Source organism: Tympanuchus pallidicinctus, unplaced genomic scaffold (assembly GCF_026119805.1).
Source record: "Tympanuchus pallidicinctus isolate F22 unplaced genomic scaffold, pur_lepc_1.0 scaffold8, whole genome shotgun sequence".
NCBI classification, from domain to species: domain Eukaryota; kingdom Metazoa; phylum Chordata; class Aves; order Galliformes; family Phasianidae; genus Tympanuchus; species Tympanuchus pallidicinctus.
Window position 1 is genome coordinate 24831939 of NW_026294802.1, and position 16061 is coordinate 24847999.

At 37.0% G+C, this 16061-nt stretch overlaps 1 protein-coding gene across 2 annotated transcripts in view; it reads right to left on the reverse strand.

Annotated features, from left to right (window-relative positions):
- Positions 1-16061, reverse strand: part of SYT1 (synaptotagmin 1) — a 338118-nt gene that overhangs the window by 45527 nt on the left and 276530 nt on the right. For both annotated transcript variants that reach the window (XM_052667309.1, XM_052667308.1), the window contains exon 9: positions 5127-5244. In XM_052667309.1, coding sequence (XP_052523269.1) covers positions 5127-5244 — 118 coding nt within the window. The remainder of the gene's footprint in view (positions 1-5126; positions 5245-16061) is intronic.

The following is a 16061-nucleotide window of genomic DNA, read 5'->3' on the forward strand; positions in this document are numbered from 1 at the left end:
TATTAACATTCTTTTCCTCTCCCCTAATACTCAGAGAATCGTGTTACAATATGGATTATAGAAATGCCATGGCACTAATAGAGTATTTCTCTTCCCATAATATTACATTTGTGTTAGATAGCTTTTAAGCTTTCTTACGTTTTAATGAAGTTATTAAAGTGAATGATCCGCCTGCATAATTCATGAGCCTTTACTCTGTCTTCAAAGACAGCCTCTAAACAATATTTATATTTTTCAAATCTGCTAGAAGACATTCAAAGCCTTTTGAATTTGAATGCAGTATTTAAAATAAATGCATAAGTGTAGAAACCCAGCTTTATTCTGATGTAGTGCCATTTGGTCCCCTGAGATGGCTCTGATTTATAATATTTCCATGACAGATACAAAGAGGAACTATGTATTTTCTATTTATAGCTCATAAATATTGAGATTAGCTTTCACACATGATGGACTGGATTACAGGCTGCTTTTTCTGCTGTGGCTCTATCTGCAGCTTCCTGCAGAAGGAAGATCACATGGATCCAATCACAGCCTTTGCATTTCTTCCTAAACATTGATTTGGCATAAGTGGATACAGTTTAGGGGTTTATATAATCTGTGAACTGTGCTATGACAATTCCTAAGTGCTAGCTGAGACTTTTCTAATTGGGTCCTCATCTCCAAGGTCAACCTCCATTTGACCTTGGGGATGGCGAGAGGCAGCAAGGCAAAGAAGATAAGGGAAGCAAAAAGCTTCCTACTAGGATACATTTGCAGTAATTAGAATGACTAAAATCTAAGCATACTAAAATAAAATGTAAGACAATAATGCCGCATCTTTCCAAGTTTTTAAGAAGAAAAGAACCTTGTTGAAATGAATCCCAGAAAGAAGATGAGATACGTTAAAGCTTGAAATTATTATCAGCTACTAAGAGATGACACATTTTGGAAATAAAACTTTTTTTGTCATTAATACATAGTCACTGAACTTCGTAAGAAAAGGCATTTAAGCCAAAGGGCCTGGGTAGCTAAAAAGCCATAACAACAGTCTGTTCGGGTGCCAGCACTCATTTCAGGTAATTTATTTCAAAGATTGGTTCAGTCAAAGCAGGGAAAGCTGCTGGAAATTGAGCTGAAAGCTTTTATTTTGTGTCAGGAACAAAAATGAACATAAATGCCAGCTACAGCTAAACACACTGAAATCTACAGAACTGCCTACATGAATGTGTGTTGGTATTGGGAATCCTTCTGTGTAATAAATAGCACTGTATTTATTGCACTTATCTGCTAGTCAGTTGTGCTAAAGGTTTAACCAGAATCTTTTTCTTTAGAAAATAAGAAAAAAAAACCAAAACCAAACACAAGATTAAAATGACTTCAGATAAAAGCTTTATACTTATTTAAATTAGTAACTGAAATCACTACCACTGATTTAAATGAATATATCACAGGGGAGCTGCAGATAATTTCTTCTCTTTCTGGAGCAGAAAAGAATGTAAACCTGAATAATGTATCATAATTCATAGACAGCCTTTGTGAACTGAAAGGCACTGATGAGATGCATTGTGCCCTTATAGAGGAATTAGTTGGACTGTGTCTTTATGGACTTTCTGGAGAGATTAAACTGCAAGCTGGTTTTAAAATCTTCTACATCATCTAAAGGCAATTAAAAAAACAAACACAGTGACTTGAGAGTCTAAGTTCCCTTGATTTTCAGTAAGACAGAAGCTTCTAGGTCTCTTAGACATTTGGGGTGAAGTATTCCTATAATTCCGTGTAACTCCAGTTTACCAAATTCAAATAAAAATGACCTCCTTATAGTTAACATTCCTACATTTCACCTGCCAGATGTCAGATTCATTTAAAATGCATTTGAATATAATTTAAATAATTAAAATGTGGTTTTAAAACATGCATAATTGTTTGCCAGAGGCCCTCACTAACCAGAAGTAATAATTTCCACTTGTCATGGTGACTTGATGAGCTCAGGATGAACAGTTCCAGTGCTTAAGCCAAGGTCTGCTTTAGCCACAGCTTGACGTTGCAATTAAGTTTAAGACCTGGGAGTTGATTGCTCAGATGGGTGATCTGGATTTGTTACAAGGAGTCTAATAAAGTTGATGATTAGTTTGTTGTCTTTTATTGTCTATCTGAAGTAATTTATGCCTGGCTTTTGACTGTCTATAAAATTTATGGAAAAGTTCAAAATGTTGGAGATAAAGACTTTTTCTGCAACTGTAGTAACCATTCAATTGGACACACCAATTGACTAGTGGCATTAAGCTATTGCCAGTAGAACAAAGTAGCTAAGAAAGCTACTTTGTTTCATAATCAGCATAGGTACTTTATTAACTGTGCTCTATTTCTACACAGTACAAATAAATATGTTGAAAATCAAGCATATTTTAAAGTACAACTGACCACAGTTATGGATGCACTCCAATTTTTGATGAATTATTAAAAAGGAGTTCAAAAGACTGCTGAGCCACAGTGACCGACTTGCTCTTCGTATTGGGACAACAGATACACAATTGCTAAAGTTTTCCCCATCACTGAAGAGCAAAGCAGATATTTAGTAGAAGCAGTAATACTCAAGATGTTCAGGGCAGCAGCCAGAAGGAAACTGCAGAGCTGCCTGCTGTTTGCTGTGAATGCTTGGCAGACCTCCTGCAGAAGCCAGAGCCTTGCTCCTCCTTCATGAAATGCGGATAAACTCCACTGAAAGGCAAAAATGATGCAAGAGAAAGAGGAGCCATTTCCAATTGCCTATTTTCTGCTTTTCCAGTATCTTCTCCAAAACAAGAGAGAATAACAGAAAGGAACCTAAGCTCTAAACATGCTAACCTCAACAGTGAGAGACTTTCTGGCAATTTTTGTCAAAGTTCTAATTTATTTTTTTCCAGCTGTGACACCTACATAATTTTCCCCTCTTGCTAATGGTCTTCCTTTGGTGACAGTAAGTGCTGTTGAGCATATAAGTAGCATTCAGACTGAGATAGCATTTGATTGTTAGCATTTTCCCACCTCCATTGCAATGCAAAACTCTCAGTTTTGCAAAACGAAAAGCAATTTTAGTGTCTAGAGAAAATAACAAAGTAGTGGGGAAAGTGTTCCCTAATTGAGATAAAATCCTGTCACCTTCACTAGCACTTAACAGTACCACACTTTGAAAGCAGGTATTATTTAGTGTGAATAATGACAACAGAATCTCAGCTGGATTTTAATAGTTACTTCTGCATAATTTATTCAAAAGATAAATTCCCTAATGAAAGATACTGGATCCATTTTAAGCCATCTGTAATTACAGCCTCAGGAATACCATACTAGCTGCCGTTTATCACTGTCAGGGACTTCTGAATTTTTACTACAACCACGGTATCCTATTGGGTTTGTTTGTCTCTGAGAGAACACAGTGTTTCAAGTGCGGTATGGCCCTACAAAGGGGAACAAAATCTGTAATTCCTCAGAAATGCATCTGGATGTCCTTTACTCTGTTTCGGTGCTTCAGCGTATAGCACATTCATTTCCTCATGGTTATTTCCAACACAGTGCATTATGTTTTTCATCAGAAGTTTGTAGAAGGTTTTCAGCTCATTAGTACTTCCCTTGATCCTTTCTTATGAGTTTTGTAGTCATTATCCATCACACTTCTTTCAAATTTTGGAAAAGAATATACATGCTTTGACTCTTAGATCTCTGCTTCAGTGAAAAAGAAAAAATCACTATGAGGATGTAATTTTTCATTAGGAAACAATTAGAAAAGTGCTTAAGAATTTTAATTTGAAATCGGTTCAGTGTAAGCATTAAGGAAACAAATACTGGTGTGTTCACATTTTAGAATGGGTGTTCAAAAAGTTAGATTTGATTCAGGAACAACTACAATATTTTCATGTCTTTCTGATGTCTATTGAGGTACAGCAGAAAATTTCAGAAACAGGTAGAATAAAGGAAAAGTTTCTAGTAAGAGATCTCATCTCCTTTCACTTTGTGAAGGCCTCACGTTACTGTTCATCAAAGGTGGTAAATGAAACCTAAAGGCTTACTCTGAGCAGGCCTCTATGCCTACGTATGCTTTAGATTTACCTCTTACCTTGTGCTAAGACTATGAGAAAATGAAAGCCAAACACTTTACCATTCTGTTTGTCACTTGCTACTTCAAGATGAACAAGTACATCAGCTGTGTGTTAATGACAGCTGTAAAAGCGTTCAGTTCTAGAGCTGTGATAGAAGTATCCTCATTCTCAGTGGTCTGTAAAAACTGTGTCTTTTTAACAGAAGGTATATAAAATAAACTTTTCTTCTAAATACCTCTCCTTACGAAGCATCTTGTTATTTAATTTGATCTCAGTTAATTGGCAATTCAGTCAGTAACCTGTGTCCAAGAATTCCAGACACAGCGGAGAGCAGAAGCCTACACAGAGCTCCAGTGGGACCCAGTTCACAGCCCCAGTGCCCCGAGTTGATGGCAGCCTCCCTTGGGGATGGCACATATCATCCCACTCACTGCCTGTGTGGCCTCATCATAAGATGAGGAAAGGCTGCAAGGACCATCTGTAGGTGGGAGGTACCAACCTTATTGACTCTCAGAAGAGCAGGACTGTCACTGTGACTGCTGCTGTACATATTAATGCAGAACACTCCCAGATCTGCTCAAGGGAGCAGTCACATCTACGCCCTTCAAATGCAGAAACAATTATCCTAGCACCTCAACCAATAGTCAGCAGTGACCTGTGATGAGTTTGCCTATTATGTGTTATCAGTAACACTGTAGGGAAATGTTCACATTTTATGAGATTAAACAGACAATAGGCATAGTAGTCAGGGTTTGTTTTTCCTCTTGCTCGAATAGTCCATATTGATCTCCAGGTAACAGGAAAGAATGAAAGTATAGAGAGCATTATCTGACTGTTTAACTTTTCACCTAGTCTAGGACTGGAATGTACTGTATAATGAAATTTCTCTTTTTAAGCTAGAATGAGTTCTGATATACTCAGTCATGCCCTAAGATTCAGAAAACACAGAATGCATTTTTCAGGCAGCAAACAAGAGCCCTTACTCTCTCAACAAAGAGCTCTCCAATGGAAAATGAGTTGTTTTTCTGCTTTATGATCCTGAAAAATTCTGCAAGCAGATTTTCATGCATGTACCTGACAGACCACCGACATCCATCTTCTTCAGGTTCTTTGCCTCCAGAATGACAACAGTCAGCTTTCCGGCAGTAGGCACATAACGGAGGGAGAAGCAGATATCACCCAGCTTTTCTTGCTGTGAAAGCAAGCAAAGCATAGTGTTATTCTTTTTAAATCATTTTGAATCTTTAAAAAATGTAGTTTTAAAAACCCCACGGAAAATTAACAGGATTACATTTCAAACCCCTGTTATAAAAGAGAACATTCAAATTAACAACAGATTCTATATCTGCCACAAGATACTCAGCTTGAATACTTGATAGCCTCAAGACTGTTGTAATAACTAGAGTTTGCCCGTTTGTACGGGCCCCAGTGACAAGATGTGCTGGCTGCAAAGCAAGTTACACTGCCCACCACTTCACCTCAGACAATCAGACTCCCACAGATACTGTTTGCTCTTTAATATTAACCAAGACATTATTTTTTTCCAGTTTCTAAAGGGAGTTCAAGCTTCCAAGTGATTTATGAGACTTTTAACTTTATGCAGTAAGCCACATTTTCAGCATCAATAGCAGTTAGACATACATGTCTACCTATACAAATACAAGACATCTGCTTTTACAAGTACTTTCTACTGACAATAAAGCACATACGCAATCTTAAAAGCTTTTGTTTGAATTTGTGTAATATAAGTATCTAAGCATCTCTGTCTGCATGAGCATTTTTGAAAATCAAATCCTTACTGAACAGCAAGCATATATTCTATCTTTGTGCTCTCCTTACATTCTTCTCTCAATAGCTCTTAAACACTAAACAAAAAAACCCCACTTTTTTGTCCAGGTTTGAGTAAATGTCTACAATACATCTATCTGAAGAATGCATGTGAGATTATCAGCTATACTTCAAAGTTTATATCTACCTCCCATGCCAAAAAGGTGCAAAGGTCTGTCTGGGAAGTCTTCCTTGGGGATACAACAATCTGCTTATGCTGTTCTTTCTGAAGGACTGCAATCTCCAATCTTAAAAACTTCTCAGCATGGTGTAGTTATCGTTCCTTTTAATTTTCAAAAACTTAATGCAATACCTATAAAGTGATGGATTCTGAACCGATTATTACAAGTTGGGGATGAGACCTTGCAACTGTAAAAGATTGTTCCCTGCAAAAAACCAGGTCAGTGAACACCACGGTGAGAAAACATATGGAACAAACACAAAAGTGTGTGCAATTAGGAAATGATCAGATGGAGTAGAACAAAACAGCTCATGATGTTATATGTATGTATCACACATTAAATACTGTTGAATACACATGCCCACATCTTGAAAACTGATCTGGTTATGGTATTCCACCGCCTCATAAAGGGTATTGGATGACTGGGAAGGATTCCAAAAACAAAGCAGCATGAATGATGAAAGATAAGACACAGTTTCTGCATGAGGAACAATGAAGTAGATTACAATTCTTCAGACTCAACTGAGGATACTGGAAGGGGGATCTCAGACACCTTGATGTGGCTGAGGAGGACCACAGTGATGTTGTGATTTTCTTCAAAAGAAGAGATCCCGATGTAAAAAAAATTAGGCTTTTAACTCATACCTGAAATAACCCAGAATGTCTTTCACTGCATGAACTATATTTTCATGAAGGGACTCACTATTCCTGTCTGTCTTAACAAGCTGCTATAAATCTCAACTCATATTCTTATCCTGGAACTATGGATTTCAGCTTTGCAATCTGCTCTGAGCATGTCATGATGGGGTGATAGCAAAGCATGCTTCCACTCCTCTGACATTCAGTTTGGGAAGCACTGTTGGCTGGGCAAATGATGAAGTTGATCTATCACTTCCAGCTTGTTCAGAATGGAAGAAATCAATTGCTTATTGATTTGTGTTATCATGATCACAGCTCACCCAGCCACCTTGTGTTCTTTGCATTCCTGTTTCATTACATGGTAGACTTGGTTTAAATTAGCCTTGCTGATTCATTAGCCCCTGACTGACACGGGATATCTGAAAGCTCATCTTAGCCTCACCATCTCAAACACCTTTGTGCTCACGTATCAACTGACACTGAAGGGCTCTGCCCTCACTCCTACATTCACTGGGCAGTGCATTGGTTGTAGCATAGAAATGTACATTCCTCTGAAATGTACCGTGCCACTGACACGATACCAAAGCATTTATTTTGAAGGAATTTCTGAATTTATGCTGTTTTTAATTGGTCTAATTTAAAGGCTGGCTTTTTGTTTTTCTTTTTGTTTTTTTGTTTTTTTTTGTACTTTTGCATTGGCGTACAGATTGCTATGTGTTAGGACTGTTAATATTTGTTAAAATTGTATAAGGATTGTATTTTTTCCAAGCTGAATGCCTGAGTAGAGATATTTTACAAACAGTTATTACCATGAAGACTATCACCTGTCACTGGCTTTTCTCCATCTATGATCAGGTCATGCTTTGTGCAAATTCTGCAATTGTCTACACAGGAGAATGTTCTTAGGAGAGTATTTAATGCATTTTTAGCCTCTTTTAAAGTAATTTTAGCTGCACAAAACATAGAAAAGAAGACAGAACCATGTAAACAGAGTTTTTCATAGATCACGAGCAAGCAAGAGAAATGACAGCAAATGATGGGCTCTTTCCAGTGAATAACTTGAAGAGAAAGCACAGGCACCTGCTTAAATATAGTAGGTTTTTTGGCTGTCACTAAAATCTGTAATAACTGCAATTCTTGATTTTTTTTTTTTTTTTGCATTTCAACATTTTCCTTTTTGCTTTGCTGCCACATGTTTTTAGTCCTAAGCTGTTTTTTTTTTTTTTTTTTTTTTTTTAATATAATTTTAAAGATATTTGTCAGGCAAAGTACTGCAAGTTGCAGCACTGTAATGAAGCAACAGAAAGCAGTCACTAGAGGTGTGGTTTGCAGGAGATAATTACAAACCCCTGCAGGGCTATGAGGTACAGATGAGTGCTTCTGGTATGGTGATTATCTCATGGAGGTGCCTTATTGTTATTATGAATTTCTTTCAGCCCTACGTATAAATAATTTATGTTAGTAAATTACTTTGATCTCTGATGGAAACGGTAAGTTAGTGTTAGAAACTTCCAACTGGGAGGTTCACAGGCATTAACCTATTCATGTATAATGCCTAAACACCAATCAATAGAGTCTCTCCATCTAAGCAACTGCATAACTTCATTCCATTTAAAGAGGATGCAATGAAGCAGAACATAAATGACATAGCACTGATAACAGTTCTTTAGCTTAGAAAAGGCTATTTCAGGGCCTGTTGAGAAGCTTTTTGAGAAGATTCTGAATGTCTCCTGCTTGTCTTATGTTTCTTCTTGTATTTGTCAGTAGTCATTTTTGCCTTGACAGCACACTTTCCTAATGAGCTACTGAGAAAAATGCTATTTATGCAGATTACTCTCATTCACATTGCAGAATCTCTAACAGTGATATCTATCTTCTTAATATAAGCAATCTCCACATTTTTGTGTAAGATATTATGAGGAAGTTGATGCTCACAGCTCTCTTGGTAAAACAATACCAAGTAACAAGCCACAGCGTCATATGTTTTTTTTCCTAATTGGGTCTACAACTCCAAAATAGTCAGTGGAAGGAAGGATATAAACACAGCGCAATGGGTTTCCAAATTCAGTACCCAGTTCTGACTGTAGATATTTGCCGGAGAGAAACACAATAGAATGTGGTTTTCAGTGAAGACCCAAAATACAATCTCCCACTAATCAATATTTGCAATACCAAGCTAGCAGGGCTCATTATACAGTTTTCATACCAATCAAAATGTTTTAAAACTCTGTGGAGAAAACAGGGACAGCACAAATGTGGATTATAAGCTAAATTAGCTCCTTCAAAATTTAGGAAACCTGGGTAAATAGTAATGACAGAACCTCTAATTGTAATTCCCACATCTGTGGGCTTTGGACAGTTTTGAGGCCATTGCTATTCTGTTGCTGTAACGAGATCTCCAATCCAACGAATTCTTTGCCTTGGCAAATAAATTGTGAATGCATTTGATCACAAAGGTATCGTACTAATAACAGTAGCAGACCCCCACAGATGCAGAAATGCTTGGACTGGCCCTCACAACAGCTGCCATAAGAGCAAGAGTTAGGAACTGATGACAATGATATCAAGCTAATTAGGCAAAGGACTGTGAAGTGAGCAAAAGGGATATAAAATCCCAAGTGCAGAAATAGGCTAGAAATAGACGTGAAACAGGGAAAGCAAAAGGAGATCCGGAAAGAGAAACAAAAGCTGGAGCTAATCTGTCAGCCCATTATTACAGCACTTCTTGAGATTCTCACATGAGAATGGATGCACTCAGAGTACCATCATACCCAAAATGAATAAGCAAGCGTAGGGATAAAGTGCTGAGAGTGAACAGGAAGGGCAGAATTCTTGCCAGCCTTTTCAGGCAAATGTCTGATTACAGAAGATATTTCAGACTTGTGAAATGTTGACTATAAACACCGTCAATACAAACTTAAGGATTTCAACAACTAAACCATTAACCGGATGAGCAGAATAATTCCCCTGCTGTCTAAAAGGATTTCATGCCCATGAATAGAGCAGCCACACAGTTATACAGCTGGAAATAAACAGGTGCAAAATGCCTCTGGAGACAGAGAGACAGAGAAGAACTCTCTTTATGACTGCACCTACTGCACTTTTGAAGAAGATATTTTAGCATAATACAAATATGAACAGACAAGTGCCTTGCAATGTGCCTCCTCATTCAAGGATCAGTCTTTGTTTGCAGGAATAACCCACCTGTCTTCCAAAATGGAAGTGTTAATATTTGTGATCAAAGATTTCTCCTGTTTGTTTTTACTCATGTTATTTCAGAAATGCTTTCATGGGTTATACCCTCTTCAAATGTGCAAACTTGGCCATAAAATGAAGCTCATGTTAATGCAAGTGTTAAGTTACAAGCCACATAGCAAGTAAATTAAGAAGCAAAACCAAGCCAAATAGGTTACAGCAGGAGATCTCAAAGAAACAGAAGGTTCTTGAGGCAAGGATCCAAAGGGCTTGCTTTGAATGCTGTTAAAAAAGGGATTAGCAGAGACAATGGTCTAAAGAAGAGATGTAAAGGAGGCTGATGCTAGGTGAACAGTGAACAGAAATAGAAGCAAAGGTCCAGGAGGTAAGTTTTAAAAGGGATTTTTAGAGCAGACAGGGAACATTCTTTCAAGTAAAGTGAATTTATTAAAGGTATCAGGAGGTGGTATCTGTAGGGATACAGTCATGGTATACACTGGGAGTGTGGAAGAGCCAAGAGAAACAGTTTTAATTGCATATTCCTTTCCCTACTACAGTTCTACTCTCTGACTCCTCTGTCATACAACTTTCATACAACAGCAGTATTTTTACCTTTACTTAAAGAGAACAAACAAGCCTTCCTTCCAATGGGAATAAAGAAAATCCTTTTTTCCCCCTTTCCCCCCCCTCCTCTGAACAGCACTACTTGATATAGGGATTCTTCATAAATCTCTGCCTTTCTGTCTCTATCTATATATCTTGTAGTACATTGTTTTTCTGCTACATGCCCTTGTTACGTAATAGTCTCCAACACAATGATAAATCTGGCTTGAAAGCAACTTGAGTAATTATATGAACCAGTCAATGTTATTAAAAAATTAACAAGTCAGGTTCTGCCAGCTTCTCTCTTCTAGTTCTCTTCAATACATTTTTATCTGTTTAGAGAAAGCACTTTTACTGCTGCTTCCAAAAAGCAGAAAAAACTGAGGAGAAAAGTAGAAAATGTAGTAGAAAATGATACTTTATGGTCAACAGTTTAAAAGCATTACAATCAGCTGCCGTCTTCCCAAATGAGAAAAGCTGTGTCTAAAGGCACTTGAAATCAGATTAGCAGGAACACACCCTTTCACTTACAAATGAGTGACTATGTTACCAGATATACTGAGTTCTTAAGTAAAGAAGACAAAAAGTAATTTCTTAAATAAACAAGAAAGGGAGGAATGAATAAAACCAAGCAAATACTAAAAACCAGCCTATGATGCCTGAGTGTAACTCCCAGCCTGAGTGTAATTCCCAGCCTACCCACAAATGATTGCAGCTGGCTGCTCTGCTTTCACTATTGCATCTTGCTGCGTTTTGCCACTTGGCTTCTCCTCAGCTGTTGCCTGATCATATTTCTAAATGTCACTCACGTTTATGCAAGCTAGCGCGCAAAACAAAATTAATTTAACTGAATGGCACATTAATATTATTACTTTTGACAGCATGGAAAACTTATTAACTATAGCATGTCACGAGGCTAGCCTTCTAGTGAGTCGTCTAAGTACAACGCTGAAAGGAAATGAGATACAGTTGAAAGGTGGTTTTTGGCTTATCACACACCATAAAAAGTCAAATCACAAAGCTCTTCCGTAATTAACAGAAAATTACATGTGCACTGCAATCACTCTACAGAACACCCTTGTCATCTTGTGACAGGACACAGGAAGTCAGAGTACAGTGCATGATTTGAAGACATCACTTGAAGTAAGTATGGGCATTGTAATGCTTTGTTAGATGTATCAAGCTGTAGCCCAATATGTAGTATGAATTTGCAAGAAAGTGTCTTGTTTACAAAAGCAGTTGACTCAAAAACTTTAGACTATGGGTTGAAATTACAGCCTATACTGGAAAAAACCCCACGGGATTAGTAAACAGCAGAGAACTCTAAATAAGAATCACATCAATTACAGACTTTTTACTTGTATCCACAATAGCATCTTTGTATGAGTTTACTTTTCCGCCTTAAAGTAACACATGCAGATTTTGGTCAGGACTAGAGCTGCACTGTACACAGTGCTACACCAAAAACCTGCAATCTACAAAGTCCTTGCTAAAATGATCATACATTTTCAGTTAATGACAAGACAGAACAGACAGATTTAACAAATTAGTAAGTAGGAGTGAGTGGCATAACACAATGAATTCTCTATGGCTGCTGGTAAATTCTGCTGAAATCCAGCACCTTCATTTAAAGACTATCATGTGAATTCAGAGATTCCATTGCTGAAGATATACAATAAATTTCTATTTCTCCATCAGTGATCTGCAAGAACCACAAAGAGAACCTCACAGGAGTCTGTGGATTACCTTCATAGCCACACATTCTTTCCCCTTTCCTCTGGAAAGAACTCCCACGGCAAAATGGCCTTGCATCATTCACGGCTATAATAATAAGTAAGTGGCTCCTTTTGCAGTGACACTGATGCAGTCTAGTTCAATCATCTCTTGTGGACATATGCTCTCACTTCTTGCTTTCTGTAACACCATTCAGTTTTCATATTGCCCCTTTATATCCTCTAGTACTACTTCCAGTTCTCTTCCATTACCCCAAATCACAGACCCGACACAATACAGCTGCTGCCTTCAAAATCTCCTATATTCCCAATTAGACAAGAGGCAGTACATGATGTGGTTGTTTTAAAACTAGAAACCTTCAGGTTAGCAAGCAGCAGGCTAAAGAGAGCATGCAAGAACATTACACATACGTAAAAGTTTCCTTAAACAGGGCAAGAAAATGTTTCTGTTCTCATCCAGCCATTGATTTTCATTAAACAGAAGCTGCCTTATCACACATCCCAGCTTCCAGAGCAGCAAGTATTACAGTTCTGTGCCTTCACTCTGTATCACTGTTTTCCCTTTGAAAAGTTTTCTTACATGACCCTATTTTTCTAATTTTTGAATTGAAGATTTTTCCAGAGCTTCTAAACTTCCAACAAATACAAGATAAAGAATACACAGCTGGAGAAGAGGCAAGCTGGAAACCCTCAAAAGCGCTCTTTCTGTAGTGCTCATTCCAGGAAATCGGAAGTATGGAACATACTCTTTCAAGATGACTTCAATATTTTTGTCTTTGGATCCAACTGAAATGAAGAAACTAATGCACACCCCGTGAATTATGAGTTTGGACTTCAGTTTGGTAAAAAGTTGTGCTCCAGTCAGAAATATGTGTATTCAAATCTACTGACTTACCCTGATCTGGCTCCTATCCACTTCTTATACCAAGCATTCAAGAATATACATTTACAAAGCTGCTGAAATATATTCAAGTTTTTGGATTAATATGTACAGGTAAAAGCCTTTTTTATTACTCTGTTTCCTCTGACTACTTCACTTTGAAAAATGCACTCTCTTAACACATTCTTTAGAAAGACAAGGCAGCTCATCAAAGGTCGTTGTAGCAATCAGTACCACACACTGAATTTCATTAATCTCTTCAATAAAAAAGAAAGAGGTCATCACAGTCATCTACAAAAATCTAGGAAAGAAGACTGTGCTTATCATGAGATCTCTGGCTCAATGCTGTTCATTTTTAATAAATCTCAAGCCATAAGGGAAATTCCAGAGGATTGGAACAGTGCTAATGTAATGCCACTCTTACTCAAAAAAAAAAAAAAAAAAAGAAAGAAAAAAGAAAAAAAAAAGAAAAAAGGGGAAAAAAAAGGCTAAATGGGATGCAGGTGCTCTCTATCAGCTATTCGCCTTTTATCAAACCTAGATAAGACAATGAAAGGCTCATAAAAGTTTGCTTTAATGATGGTTTAAATGATATAGAATATAATGAATGTGAAGCCACATGAGGAAACTGGGGCTATCTGAATAAACCCAGATTCATTCTGTGATTAGATTGCAGATTTGACTGATGAGGGATTTCTTATTTTCAGCTAAGATTATTTTCCTTAGATTGCCTGATATGATGCTATATTTTTGGTTCTAGGAGAAAAACAATGTTGACAACACACTGATATGTGATAACACATTTGCAGTGAGGGGCCCAAGGAGCTGGGAGGTAAAAGAATTGGGACAGCTGTCTTAAACTGGGCGAAGGGATATTCCATACCATATGACAAAGAATTACCATAATGGTAAATAATAATGCAATAGGTTGTTCACAGAAAAAGGCTAAATTACTCAGTCAGCTGAGTTACTAAGAACCAGTCACACACATTACATCGTATACAGACACAAACAAACACTGGACATCCTAGGAAAAAGAACTTGGACTGTTTCTGATTATCTACTGAATCAAGAAATATATCTTAGAGGGCAGTGTTTCCTGCTGCGCTCTTAGGGTCGTAAGCTGCATGCCATGAACTGCAAATGCAATGCTATGCAAAAGAGTCAATAATAGAAGAGCAGAAGCAGCAGGTGACTTTCCTTTTCTGACAAGATCAGCTTGAATGCTGCATACAGTTCTTGCGTACACATTGTTATAAGATTTTGAGAAGCAGAAAGAATGTGAAAAATCACAACTCTCACAGGAAAACTGAAGAAAAAGCCTGATCATATGAAACATAAAAGATGAATTTCTGCTGCTTTTTTAAAAGATGGTTGAAGGTGACTTGATTGCAGTACTTAAGTATATCCAGAAAGAAGAAGCATCATGGATTAAATGCCTTGAATTTACTGAAAAAGGGCAAAACAAATATCAAGGACTTGACGAAGAATTCAAAAATATCCATATAAGAAATAAAGTATGCATTTTAAACAGTAACTGCAGAAGCTGTTAGGGGTGTCTTTCTTCATTACTGATTTGTAGAACCTTTTAAGAGTTTTCCAGCAAAGCTGCCTATATCAAATACTGTCCTGTTGACAGCAATTGACAGTGACACTGACTATTGACATTGCCAGCAAGACCTCATGCAGAATTTTAGAGTAGAATTTTCACAAAATTCTAATTATATAATATCAAAATGTGTCCTGGGAGACTGTGTGTTGGTGAATTTTCAATATAACCATGCAAGATAATAGTGAAGGGGAGGTTGTCTGAGCTTTCAGAGTTTGCAGTATAAGGCCATGTAGACATGACAAAATGTTATAAATTGAGAATGAGAGGGTTTCCAGCTCCTTGCTCCAAAACAAAAACCTAACTTTCTTGTTAGCTTGTTAGAAGGTTTCTTTGTGCTCTCTCCCTCCCAAAATGGCACAGAAGTAACAATTCTGCACTGCAGACACAGCCTGTTTCCTAGGTTAAATGGGATTATAGGAGATTGTTAAAATTCTTTAAAGTGTTCCTTGAAGATTTAGAAGTCCTCCAGATTTAGGGCCGACAAACTCATCTCATTTTGAAAAACTATCCAATTTGATAGGAAATTGTACTATTTCTAAACAAAATAAAGGTATTTGAAATTACAGATTTTTTTTTTTTTTTTTTTTTTTACCCCCAGAAAGGAAATGTTAATGTTAGCTAGTCTAGGCTTAGTGCAAATGAAACGTAACAGATTTAAAGGCCTGCCATTCTTAGTGAGTTGTAAGAGCTCATATACTGGTGTCTTCTGGCAACAAATCCAAGGAATCACTGAACAGGTGGGTTAAAAGAATTTAAAGAGCATATACCAGTGTTTATATACAAAATATTCACAGTTTTATATGTAGTGATTGTGCTTGAAGCTGGTCAGAACAGCTGGTTTTCATGATAGGGAAGATATAAACAGGAAAGTTCCAAGGTCTTAAATTCTTACCTAATGTGACCAGTGTTTGTGCTTGCAGGAACTTTTGCCAGTTGCTGAGCACTAAAGCTGAATTCCAAGTATTCTCCAGTCATTCTGGCATACATGATTGCTGCATTAAATCTAGTAGAGCTCAATTAAAATCTGTTCTCATTTACAGTGATCACATATTAAGCAATATTAATTATTTTTGGATTTTATGTTTTTAAATATAAAAGGTGTAACTTTCAGTACAGTAAGTAAGTCTGCATTTTTTTTTCCTTTAGGCAAATGGATAAAACTAAAATTATACAGTTCTCCATTAAAATGAAGTAAAAGTTTGGTGGCACAGACAGATATTCTGAAGAAAGACTCAAAACTTTTATGAAACTTTAATGAGATTTTAAATGATTCAATGATTTAAAGGGTATGCTTTTATTTTTTTTTTTAAAGAAACATGCTGTGGAAGAACCACAGTTT